Below are 13,607 nucleotides of genomic sequence, written 5' to 3' on the forward strand. Positions count from 1 at the left end.
AGCTTCTCTTGCTTTGGTTTTAGTTTTCTGATTACTTGTTTTCTTGGTTCAGCCTTGAACCCTTGTAGATTTTCAATTTTCCTTGTTCACATGCACAGATTGAAATTAGTGCCAACCGCATTTTAGGTGTGTTGTAGTCAAAGAAAATAATCAAAACAAAAAATGAAGATAGCATATACTGACTTAAATATAAGAGTATGGAACTAGTGATATTTAAACAGGAGTAAGTGTCATACCATGCTTTTACATTTGAAGCGCCCAGTGGGTAGAAGCACTGAATTCTTCCCTGCCTTAGAGGACAGAAATAGACGAAAACAGCGGTTTCGAGAATATACAGCAGTATCAACAAAAAGTTGACAAGGGATTTCATCAGAGCTTGGATCTTTTGAGATAAAAAGTTTATCAAGTCTTCGATCACTCTCCCTTGCACTACAAATCCGTGAGCATATCTGATATCATGGCATCAAACAGTGGCAAACCAACACTGCTTAATCTATCCACAGAGAGGTGAAGAAAAAATATATCTGAGACGGCAGAAATTCCCATCTAGCAAGTTCATGGTTATAAACTGTAGAAGATCCCATCTTACATAGAATGATTTATGGCTGTACAACAAATTGGGTTCAACTAATTTAAGGAATTTGTGCGCTAGGAAGCTTTGCTAGCTAGATTAGTGCAACTTGGGTCAGATTGAATTGCGCATTTTTTAAATTTTGAAGGGGCCTGATCCTGTATCCAGACCCAAGCCCAAAATAGTACAAATTCTTCAAACAAGGCAACCCTATATGCATCCTAGATAAGTAGGTTACATATCTATGTTCGATATTTAACAGGCTCCATATCCACGTTGTATACATGATGCTCCTTTGCCATAACTGAGTATTATAGCTAAGAAGTAATTGGACATCAAGTAAAATTTATCATAGAGAAAATTCTGAGAATCTGTTGGCCACAACATTTAACAGTGGATATGGCATTCAACAGAGTGGAATGAACAACAGGATTCATGTAGTTGACCCTATGTTGGGACAAGGATTTTTTGAGTTAAGTTTAAATACTAAGAATACATCAAGAACTTCAGTAGGATACCAGCATGCATATAGGACTTAATCAGTAAGGAAATAAACAATTAATGCACAAAAATGCTTCCCTAAGGCATACCTCAGCAACAAATGCACCGGCATGTAAGTTGTCCTTGAAGGCAGTTTTTGGTATGCGAATGATCAAATGACGCGAAAATTTTTCTGCCAAAAAAAAATATTATAAATGTGGAGAATTTAATTAGACACGTGAAACCTATGAAATTTCACTCAGCATACTACTTAATTTTGTAGCCATTGTAGAGAAGATAGTTATGTAATTTTATCTTTCTTGTATTTTAGTGTGTGTGTACATTATTGTACAGCTTCTTTAATTCTTTTGTAAGGACAAACTTGTCCATTATATAAATACTCACTTTTTGGGTTGGTTCAATCAAATTGATCAACCCTAACAGATCTGGACTATTGGTTTTCCTCTTGTCTCTTCACTTTCTCACAAACTAACATGGTATTAGAGCAGGCTGTTCTCTGATCCATTACTCCTTTTCTAATCTGTTTGATAGCTGCCCTCATCATCGATTGGTTCTGGACTGTTCTGATCATTCCAGGAACCAGTTTTTTGTGTTTTGCACATCCAGCAAGAGAGATTTCATTGGATCTCTCTCGGAAGACATCCGTTTGCGGTGAAAATTGAAAGGAAGTGTCACCTGGTCCTATATATCATCCTCTGAAAGTTTCATCAAGATCAGAGAAGAAATGAGAGAGATCTATACACCTCTTCTAGGCAGCAGCAACCAGTCTTTCCTTTTTTGGACTGTGTTCTCAGATTTCAACTATTGCTGTATCTTGGATACTCTCTTTCGACTAAAAGAGGTCTCTTCTCTTAGTTTTTTACTCTCTTGAATTTGTTCTCTGCTTATATTGCTTGCTTCAACTAGTTTTTGCCTTGTGTTCTTACTCGACATGGATCTGGAAAAGAATGAAATTATTTCTGCTAAGTTCAATGGAAACAACTATGCTCTCTGGAAGTTTCGCTTTCAGTATTTTGTTGAAGGGAGGGGTATGTGGGGTTATATTGATGGTTCCACACCCATACCCGAAGCTAATGATGTCAAAGGGCTGAAATAGTGGAAAACTGAGAATGCACGGGTTGTTTCGTGGATTCTTGGTTCTAACACTATGGATGTCAATATTCCAATGAGAGGACTCAAATCTAACCATGACATGTTCAACTACCTTGAAAAGGAGTATCAACAATCAAATATGTCTACGCAATATCATATTGAAGTTGATATTTTCTCTTATGTTCAAGGGGAGAAGCAGATTCAGGAATACTATGTTGGGTTTGTGAACCTTTTGACTGAATATGAATTAAATCACTTTGGGGGACCTCTCTATGGACTGTTGTGTGAAAACTATGAAGAAACATCTCAGTAAGAGAAAGACTATTTTTTAATGCATCTCATATCTGATTATGAGACTCTACGCTCTAGTATACTTAACAGAAAGCCTATACCCGATCTTGATGTAATACTTGGTGAGTTATTAAGAGAGGAAACTCATCTCTTCACTCAGTCTGCACTTGATTAAAAGAAGGAACATGGAATAGATATTGTATTCTTAGCTACCAAACAGAAGGGGAAGGATTTCTCAAAGATGCAATGTTATGAATGCAAGGAATACAGACACGTGGCATCCCACTACAAGAAGAAAATTTTCTGCACCTACTGCAAACAGCAGGGACACATTATTGTGGAATGCCTAGTCGAGCCCCCCAAGAAAGGACAAAATAATGCTTATCAAGCCTCAGCTGAACAGACTCCAAATAATATTGCCTCCTCATCAGCTCACAAACCTAATGCACAGGGAAATTTGACTGAAGATAAGATTTGTGAGCTCATGTCCTTGGCTATTTCCTCTGCTTTTTTTGCTATTGGACTGGTTGGTAAGTCTGCTTATTTGTGTTCTCCTTCACACATGTGGATCATTGACTCCAGGGCCTTAAACCATATGCCTAGCGCCTCCTTGGTCAGTCTTCTAAACCTTATACCTTTGTTAACCACATTATTACTGCTAATGGTGATTCACTTCCTGTATGTGGGTGTAATGATTTATTTCTATCCACTTCTGAGTCTACACCCTTACATCTTCCCAAAACCTTCTTTGTGCCTATGTTGACTACTAGCCTTATTTTTGTTGGACAATTTGATAATGGTAATAATGCTTTGTTTACTGGTGATGGTTGTTTTATCCAAGACCAGCACACTGGGGAACTGAAGAGGAAAGAGCGTAGGCTTGGAAAACTGTTTGCTTTGGAATTTGAGAATAAGAAAGCTTCACCATACTCTTGTTTGTTATGTACTACTTCTAGTTTTTCTCCTACCTCTTGTAATAATGTGTGGCATTTATGGCATAGACGTTTGGGTCACACTCATGCTAAAAACTTGGATTATTTATTTTCTTCTGGTTGTTTGTCTATGACTATTACTTCAATTAAGAATGTTGACAAATCTTGTTTAACTTGCTGCTATAGTAAAAGCCATGTTTTGCCTTTTCCATCTTTTACTAAACATGCTTCTACACCTTTTTACCTTATTAACAGTGATGTACGGTCGTTTCCAGTTATTTCACGTTTGGGTTGTAAATATTTTGTATTGTTTATTGATGATTGTACGAAATATACATGGGTTTGCTTCCTTCGAAAGAAATCAGAGGTCTTTCCCATTTTTAAGAACTTCTGTGCTATGATTATGACCCTGTTTAAAAGCACTATAAACATTTTGAGGTCAGATTCAGGGGGAGAACTTTGATGGTGAGAATGGTGAGTTTCAAACCTACCTCAAACGACATAGCGTTCAGTCCCAAAGATCTTGCCCAGGTACACCTCAACAGAATGGGGTATCTGAGCGCAAGAATTGTCACATTGCTAGTATGGTGAGATCGCTGTTACAAGACTCCCATGTTCCCATTACCTTCTAGGTGGAGGCGACCCGCATTGTTGTTCATCTCATCAACATTCTTCCTACTGCTATCTGTAGAGAACATTGATGTGGGCCCCACAGCTGTGGTCCCACTCTGTCCGTAGGGTAGAATGTATCTAGTCATAGCTGTGGTTATTTTGCTGTTCTGTTATTTCTAGTTTCAGTTTTATATTGGTTGTTATTTGTTAGCAGTTATGATGTAAACACCAAGGGCAGATATGTCCTTTCATGTAACTAGCATAACCTATATATATTAACTTAAAGTGGCGGCGGCAGAATATTGACATTCTGTTCTTCTCCTCAAAATCTGTGTTCTATTGCTCTTCCATCACTCTTCCTTCTACATCTTCTTCACCTTCTCTTCTATTCGAACCTGAAATCTCTTAGTGATCAAGACTGAATATCAGTCTTGAAAACCTACATGGTATCAGAGCCAAGTTAGGGTTTTTCATGTGAGTCTAATACCAACCGACCACATGAGAATCTCCTAGGACTGAAAGCTGAAAAGGAGGAGTTCGCAGACTGATTCTTGGAGATCGCCAGAGGTACTAGCAGCTGTTGGAAACTTGCTAGGGTTGCAGAGTGTTGGTGGTCAGGAAGGATCAGAGAAGACTAGGGTTCAGGTAACCCTAGAAGGCAGCGAACTATTTTTACCTTGTAAGTTGTTACTTTTAATAGAAGTTCTTTCAGAGAAGATAGGTTGGACCTATCTGGAGGGGAAGGCCGAACCATTCTAGCTCTTTCTCTCTTCGATTTCCTAGGGTTTTACATCAAACCCTGGACTGAACTGTGTTTCTCTCTACTCTAGGGTTTGAAAGTGATCTGCGGCAAGCCCTAGTGGTTGACTGAACCCTGTGATCTACCTAGAGCTACTCTTAAGTTGATTGGTAGGTCCGATCAGATTCTAGGGTTTCTTATTAACCCTACTGCAAGCTCATCTATACAGTTTGGACTGTGCGACTGAATTGCTTCCTTTCAGGACTGATTAAAACCCTATTGAAAGCTCATCTATATAGTTTGGACTGTGCGACTGAATTGCTTCCTTTCAGGACTGATTAAAACCCTAACTTTCCCTAGCATATCAGTTTTGTTTTAAAGTTGTTCTCAGAGTTCTAAGGGGGTTAGAGATCTACGGACAGCTACTGCTGTGTTGGCTAGTTGGTTTCAGATCAGAATTACTTCGGTTTTGTGCACATACACTGAGAATACAGATCAGGCCTATACTGTTTTGATTGTGATTGGTGATTCAAGTACTGTTTTGAGACTTAACAGAAATGGAGTCTAAAATTCAGGCAGAAGGCAGTCTTGGGAACATCAGTTATGGTGGTATTTCTGAGATGGGTGGTCAGATTACGACGGTAAAGTTTGATGGATCAAACTATTCGGAATGGGCCCAATCAGCCATGATGGCTATTGGTGGAAGAGGTAAATTAGGGTACCTCCTGGGAGATATGAAAGAACCTTCCAAGGGAGACCCGACATATACCAAGTGGATGCAAGAAAACTACTTGGTTATGACATGGCTGTGTAATTCTATGCAGCCTCATATTAGCCGGAATTATTTGTGGGCAAAGACAGCTAAAGAGATATGGGATGTTATGAAAGAAACTTACTCCCAACCCCTTAATGTTGCCAGAGCATATGAATTGAAATGTGAAGTGAACACCCTTAAACAAGGAGAGAAACCGGTATCGGTCTACTTCTCTACCTTGAAGTCCCTGTGGCATGAGATTGATCACTTAGAGACTCTTGATTGGGAGAGTCCCAAAGATGCTCAGACCCATAGAAAGCACATTGAGACAAACAGAGTGTTTGAGTTCCTGGCGGGACTGAACTCAGAATATGATATTGTGAGGCAGCAGATTTTGACTAGAGACAGTGTGACTCTCTCTCAGGCTTACTCATTTGTACACAGTGAAGACACCAGAAGGAAGGCTATGATGCAACCCATATCAGCCTTTGTAGCGGCTACACCCAAATCAGGGGGTGATTCAGAGAAGGACAGGAGGAAGAAAGACAAGAAGGATGTAGTATGTGAACATTGTAAGAAACCCAAACATACAAAAGAGACATGTTGGAAACTGCATCCCCACTTGGTTCCTGCGAAGTTAAGAAACAAGAAGGGCACTGCTCATGTAGCCATGAACACTGATTTAGCATCCTCATCTGGCACAAAAGGAACATCTTTGAAGACTTTAGCTACAGTTCGGGCTGCCCTAATACAGCTAGAAAAGGAGGTTGGAAATTCAGCTCAGCCACCGCAGCCTCCATCAGCCCCTGTCACATCTGCCTTTGCCCATTCAGGTACTCGAGCTTCAGCCTATCATGCCTCAGCTCCAAGTACTACTAAACCTTGTTGGGTAATAGACTCAGGTGCATCTGATCACATGACTAACTTGCCTTCACTGTTTACTACTTACCATTTGTCTTCTAGTAGGGATAAGGTATCTATTGCTGATGGCTCCCTGGTTCCTATTTCTGGGAAGGGTGACATCAAGCTTTCAGATACTATCTCCCTATCATCTGTTTTGCATGTGCCTAAGCTTGATACTAACCTTCTTTCAGTCAGTAGTATTACCAAGCATATGAACTGCTCAGTAACCTTCTTCCTTGACCGATATGTTTTTCAGGACGTGGAGACGCAGAAGGTGATTGGGACTGGCCGTGAGACGAATGGGATCTATCTGCTCGGGGAGCGGTTCCGTCAAGGAGAGTCAGTAGAGAAGTTGTCTTTTGTTTCTAAGAGTGTGAGTCCGGTTATGCTTTGGCATAACCGATTAGGTCATTTGTCTTTTCGATCTTTACAGAGTCTGTTTCCTACTTTATTTGAGTCTATTGAGTTGTCTCAGCTACAGTGTGAAAGTTGTGAGTTTGCTAAGCATTGTAAAAAGCCTTATTTATTGAGTAATAAAATGAGTGATAATTCTTTTGATATTGTGCATACGTTTAGGGGCCTTATCATATCCCTTCCATGGGTGGGTACAGATATTTTTTGTTATTTGTTGATGACCATACCCGCTTTTCTTGGGTTTATCTCATGCGTTCACGAGATGAGGTACCTTCCCTGACCCAAAATCTTCACCAAATGATCCTAACCCAGTTTGATGCCAAGATCAAAGTTCTCCGATCTGATAACGCAAAGGAATACTTTGCTAAATCATTGACATCTTATCTTCTTCATCATGGGGTTATCCACCAGAGCTCTTGCCCTCATACACCTCAGCAGAATGGAGTTGCCGAGAGGAAGAATAGGCACATTTTGGAAGTGGCTAGAAGCCTCATGTTTACTTCCAATGTCCCTATTCACTTCTGGGGGGACGCTATCCTCACGGCGGTATACCTTATCAATCGGGTCCCTTCCAGGGTCCTTGATATGCGATCTCCTTTTTCGCTTCTACACCCACATGAGGACTTGTTTTCTATTCCCCTTAAGACATTCGGTTGCACTTGCTTTGTTCAGCTTCTCGGACCCCATCCCTCCAAGTTCGAACCCAAAGCCTCCAAATGCATCTTCCTTGGTTATGCACAAACTCAAAAGAGTTATTGCTGTTATGATCCTGTCTCCGGGAGGAAGTTTGTCTCCATGGATGTCACTTTCTTTGAGGGGACACCCTATTATCCTCGGGTTGCCCCTCAGGGGGAGAGTAGTGAGAGTGAGGGTTTGAGTTCTTATCTTCAGGGGGAGAGCAGTGAGAGTGGGGCAGTTCCTTTACCTATTCCATTGGGTGATGAGAACTGCAATGGTGAGGGTGGTCAAAGGGATCAGGAGTTGAGGGTTTATCACAGGCGGTGCAGGCAGGTTGATCCTGATCATCAGCAGTCCAGACCAACTCCAATCTCATCTGCAGCTCCAGGTCCAGATACTTCAGTTCCAGAGCCCACAGAGACTTCCCCTACAGATGATCTTCACCTTCCAATTGCAGTCTGTAAAGGGAAACGACATTGTACCACATCCACAGCCCACTGTATTTCCCATTTTTTATCCTATAATCGCCCATCTCCTACCTACAGGTCCTACCTTAGCTCCATTTCCAATGTCCCTATTCCAAGAACAGTGCAAGAAGCCCTATCCGTCCCTGAATGGAAAGATGCAATGCAAGTTGAGATGGATGCTCTGTTGAAGAACAACACCTGGGAGGTAGTTGATTTGCCAAAAGGAAAGAAACCAGTTGGATGCAGATGGGTATTTACGGTGAAGCATAATGGAGATGGATCTATTGAGAGGTATAAAGCTCGGTTAGTTGCAAGAGGGTTTACACAGACTTATGGCATAGATTACTTGGAGACATTTGCACCAGTAGCCAAGATGACTACTATTCGAGTTCTCTTGTCCCTTGCTGCAAATCACACTTGGCCTTTATACCAAATGGACGTGAAAAATGCCTTTCTGAATGGAGATCTGCAGGAAGAAGTTTACATGCGTTTGCCTCCTGGATTGTATGATGCAGAAGTAGGTAAGAAGGTCTGCCGGCTCAACAAGGCTTTGTATGGTTTGAAACAGTCACCTAGGGCTTGGTTCGATAGATTCAGACTAGCACTTGTGAAGTTTGGATATGTACAGGCCCAGTCAGATCATACCCTATTCATCAAGAGGGTGAAGTCCTCTTTGACACTGTTGGCAGTATATGTTGATGATATTGTGGTCACAGGGAATGATAGCCATGAGATTGAGTCTCTTAAACAGCTTCTTCACCAAGAATTTGAGGTGAAGGACCTTGGTGTACTCCGGTATTTTTTGGGTATTGAGGTTGCTAGATCCAAACAGGGGATCTTTATATCTCAGAGGAAATATGTCCTAGACCTGTTGGCAGAAACTAGAAAGTTAGGTGTCAAGCCTGCAGATACACCAATTGAACAGAATCAATGGATTAGTGTCGAGAGTGGGGAGCTTCTTGAAGACAAAGTTATGTTCCAGCAACTGGTAGGAAAGCTCCTATATCTCTGCCTCACTCGGCCAGATATTACTTATGTTGTTAGTGTTGTCAGCCAGTACATGCATTCTCCTAGAACCACACATCTTCTTACGGCAGAAAGAATCTTAGCCTACTTGAAGAGATGCCCAGGTAGGGGTATACTTTTCAAGAACAACAATCACATGAAGGTGGAGGTTTATACTGATGCAGATTGGGCTGGGAGTGTTGACGACAGAAGGTCTACCTCGGGATATTGTGCCCTTGTGGGAGGAAACCTTGTCTCCTGGAGAAGTAAGAAACAAAGCGTGGTCTCCTGGTCAAGTGCTGAAGCAGAATACAGGTCCATGGCCAATGGAGTGGCTGAAATCCTATGGCTAAGATCTCTACTTGAGGAGTTGGGTATTGAGTATGAGAAGCCCTTGATGTTGTACTGTGATGATCAAGCCGCCATTAATATAGCACATAATCCAGTACAGCATGACAGAACCAAATACATTGAAGTTGACCGCCATTTTGTGCGAGAGAGGGTCTCATCTCAAGAAGTATGCCTCCCTTACATCACATCCAGTATGCAACTAGCCGACATTCTTACTAAAGCCGTATCAAGAAAGAAGCTAGAGGCGGATCTATCCAAGTTGGGAATGATGAACATATACTCCCAACTTGAGGGGGAGTGTAGAGAACATTGATGTGGGCCCCACAGCTGTGGTCCCACTCTGTCCGTAGGGTAGAATGTATCTAGTCACAGCTATGGTTATTTTGATGTTTTGTTATTTCTAGTTTCAGTTTTATATTGGTTGTTATTTGTTAGCAGTTATGATGTAAACACCAAGGGCAGATATGTCCTTTCATGTAACTAGCATAACCTATATATATTAACTTAAAGTGGCGGCGGCAGAATATTGACATTTTGTTCTCCTCAAAATCTGTGTTCTATTGCTCTTCCATCACTCTTCCTTCTACATCTTCTTCACCTTCTCTTCTCATCGAACCTGAAATCTCTTAGTGATCAAGACTGAATAGCAGTCTTGAAAACCTACACTATCCTTGAAAATTCTTCTCCCCACCAATCCTTGTTTCACCGTCCACCTAATCTATCCATGCTTCATCTCTTTGGTTGTGTCTATTTTGTCCATCTTCCTCCTCATGAACACACTAAGCTAACAACTTAATCAGCGATGTGTGCATTCATGGGATATAATATGAAACACAAGGGACTTCTTTGTTATGATCCCAAATTCCGAAGACTATGCATTTCTCATAATGTCATTTTTCTTGAGAACTTTTCATTCTTTGAACATATTAGTAAATTGCCTACACCATCCTTTTCTGTTCTACAACATTTTGGCTCTGCAGGTGATTCTCCTCCCACATCTTGGCCACTTCAAGTTTATTCCAAGAAGCATCCAGCTCGCCCATTGCCTATGCCTTCACCTCCAGCACTAGTGACTGGTGATTCCTCTCCATCCATCACTACTGTAAGTTCCTCTTCCCATCCTGTTGATTTGCCTCCATCCGTTCCTTTGCGTCAGTCATCTCGTGTTTCTCGTCCACCTGACCACTATGGCTTCTTTTCTAGTCATAGCTCCTTCTCAGTTGTTCTGTCATCCACAGATATTCCTAAGTCTTACAATTAGGCTATAGAAATTATGCATTGGAAAGATGCAATGGATTCAGAGGTTCAGGCTTTATTGAAGAATGATACTTGGGAGCTTGTTACTCCTCCCCCAAATGCCTCCATCATTGGTACCGATGGGTTTACACAGTGAAACTTAAATCAGACGGCACTCTAGACAGATATAAGGCCCAGCTGATTGCTCAAGGCTACAAGCAAGAATATGGAATTGACTATGATGAGACCTTTGCTCCAATGGCTAAAATGACAACAGTCCATTTACCCTTGGCCATTACTACTCTTAGACAATGGACAATTCACCAGATGGATGTCACGAATGCCTTTCTCCATGGGCATTTACAAGAAACAATTTACATGAAACCACCTCCCAGCTACTGTGATGATCCTCTTATGGTGTGTAAACTGAGGAAATCTTTATATGGTCTTAAACAAGCTCCACAAGCTTGGTTTGACCTCTTCTATACAATGGTGTTGGAGGCTGGTTTTCAACAAAATGTTTCAAATTACTCTCTTTCCACTCTCAAGCGAGCATAAGGGTTGACTCTTGTCTTGGTATATGTTGATGATATACACATCACCAGAGATGATGTAGATGGCATTAACAACTTGAAGCTCCTTCTCAACAACTCCTTCAAAATGAAGAATCTTGGGCCTGTCACCTATTTTCTTGGGCTTGAAATTCAGCAATGTCCTCAAGGTTATTTTGTCAATCAACAGAAATATGCCTCTGATTTGGTGACACTTGCTCGCTTGACTAATTCTAAACAAGTGGATACACCTTTGGAGCTTAATCGTAAACTAAGCAAGGACAAGGGGAGCTTCTCCCCGATGCTATTTTGTATCGACAGCTTGTAGGTAGCCTTATCTACCTAGCCATGACTACATCGAACATTTCCTATGCGGTCCAGTTTGTGAGTCAGTTTGTATCTGCTCAACGTTAGCCCTACTTCTCTGTAGTTCTTTGAATCATCTATTATGTCAAGGGCACTCTATCTCATGGCTTGTTTTTCTCATCTTCATCCTCCACCCAACATCAAGCTTATGCAGATGCAAATTGGGCGGGTTGTCCTGACACTCGTCATTCCACTACTGGTTGGTGTATATTTCTTGGTGATTTTTTGATTTCTTGGAAATGCAAGAAACAACAAACCGTTTCCAAGTCATCTATAGAAGCAGAGTATAGAACAATGTCCTCAGTATGCAATGAAATAGTTTGGCTCAAGGCTCTACTTCATGACTTGGACATTGATTACTCATCTGCCATCCCCATGTTTGTTGATAACATGAGTGCAATCAAGATTGCCTTCAAACCCAGTATTTCATGAGTGCACTAAACATATTGAGGTGGATTGCCACTTCATTCGTGATCTTCTCCTTGCAGGTCACATCTCTCTCCCGCATGTCTCCTCAAGCCTACAGCTTGTAGACCTCTTCACCAAAGCTATGACCAAAGCCTGACATGTATATCTATATAATAAAGAGGAAAGAGAGGAGGCAAGGGTCCTCTCACCATATTGCTCACAGGTAAGCATTGCTTTTCTCAGTTCTTACACGAGTGAGTTTTCTATTTTGAAATTACCAAAATGATCCTTTTGTCAATAAATTACCTCTTCCATCCTTTTGGGGCCCCTCTACGGTTCTAATATAAATTTTTAGCATTTTCTACTATAAATGTTTAATTGGCTTTGATTCACTCTCTCTCTCTCCCACCCCACTCAACCTCTTTAAATATCTTAAGATCTTTCCCAAATACACGTTCTCTTTCTTACACACACACTCCCTAAAAAGTAAACGTATGTTCAATTGCTCTAATTAACAAAAGATTTAATCTATTCAGACATTTCTTTCCTAAACACACTTTCTCTTATACACTCCCTAAAAATTAACGTTCAATTGCTATAATTAACCCAAGATTTAATCTATTCAAACATTTCTTCCATAAACACACTTTCTCTCTCTTGCGCACACTCTCCCTAAAAAGTAATGTATGTTCAATTGCTCTAATTAACCCAAGATTTAATATTTTCAGACCTTATTTCCCTTTGACCTCTTTCATCATCCATGTTATTTTTGAGCTCTCTCTAATCACCATTAAACAATGGAGATTGCACGAAGTGACGATGATAAGTCCATTTCCTTAGCTATCATTTTGTATTTAAAATGATGTTGTAGGCATTATTTGAAATGATTTATTCATGCTATATTATTATTTCATCCTTGATGGCCTTTCTAGAAAAAAAAAGGGAAACTAAATCTTGGTTTCAGAACTTCCAAAACATATAAACGTAAATTCAAAAAGCATTGTTCCAACTATGTAGTTTCGGAATCATGTTCCTATACAATATTCCTAAGATGTCTTCAAATGTTTAGGGAGATTGACCTTAATGTTTAATCTATAGGTAGAGAGCCATAATTTCTATAGTTTTGGCTGATGTATATTGTGTTTTTTGTTGAATCTATAGTTTCTCCCATGTAATTTGAGTTTTTTTTGTCTTCATTCCTCCATTTATATTTACATATCAAAATAAACTGTAATATTCCCATGGATCACTTATTGCTGTCATACCGTTTTTTTTTTTTTTTTTTTTGCACTTGCCTTTTAAAGGTCTCAGACTCTCAATGAAACTACTCAGATTGGATAGAGGTTGAGGCAAACGTAGGTGAAACACCAATCCTAGCATGAGACTTCTGAGTTAAAACTATGTGAGTGAAGGTGGTATTATTGTTTTACTTTTCTTTTAAAGATGTCAGTATACCCTGCATTCAATTTGTAAAGTTGCTTAGCATTTCCCATTTTCACTGTGTGTCTATTAACCTTGTATTTCTAATTAATCTTCATTAGGGAACTTCTTTTCAGAAGCTCAACCAGATGGTTTTATTAAGGTTCTCTTCTTTATTGTAGGAGAAATGAAAAGTTAGGACAAAAAAAAGGTCCCACTACTTTGTATTAGCGCAGAGGTGGAGGAAAAGCATAATTTAGCTTTTATTTCTAGTAAGCATGTAAGCAAGTTAAGCAAGTTTTATTGAAGAAATAGCC

At 40.2% G+C, this 13,607-nt stretch overlaps 1 protein-coding gene across 8 annotated transcripts in view; it reads right to left on the minus strand.

Annotated features, from left to right (window-relative positions):
- Positions 1 to 13,607, minus strand: part of LOC104600217 (DNA primase) — a 74,184-nt gene that overhangs the window by 41,186 nt on the left and 19,391 nt on the right. For 7 of the 8 annotated variants that reach the window (XM_010263053.3, XM_010263052.3, XM_010263054.3 and 4 more), the window contains exons 7-8: positions 1,162 to 1,244; positions 237 to 449 (exon numbers count right to left, since the gene is read on the minus strand). In XM_010263053.3, coding sequence (XP_010261355.1) covers positions 237 to 449; positions 1,162 to 1,244 — 296 coding nt within the window. The remainder of the gene's footprint in view (positions 1 to 236; positions 450 to 1,161; positions 1,245 to 13,607) is intronic. The other variant, XM_010263058.3, reaches the window with a different exon arrangement.

This window comes from Nelumbo nucifera, chromosome 1 (assembly GCF_055504915.1).
Source record: "Nelumbo nucifera cultivar China Antique chromosome 1, China Antique-T2T, whole genome shotgun sequence".
Taxonomy (NCBI): Eukaryota; Viridiplantae; Streptophyta; class Magnoliopsida; order Proteales; family Nelumbonaceae; genus Nelumbo; species Nelumbo nucifera.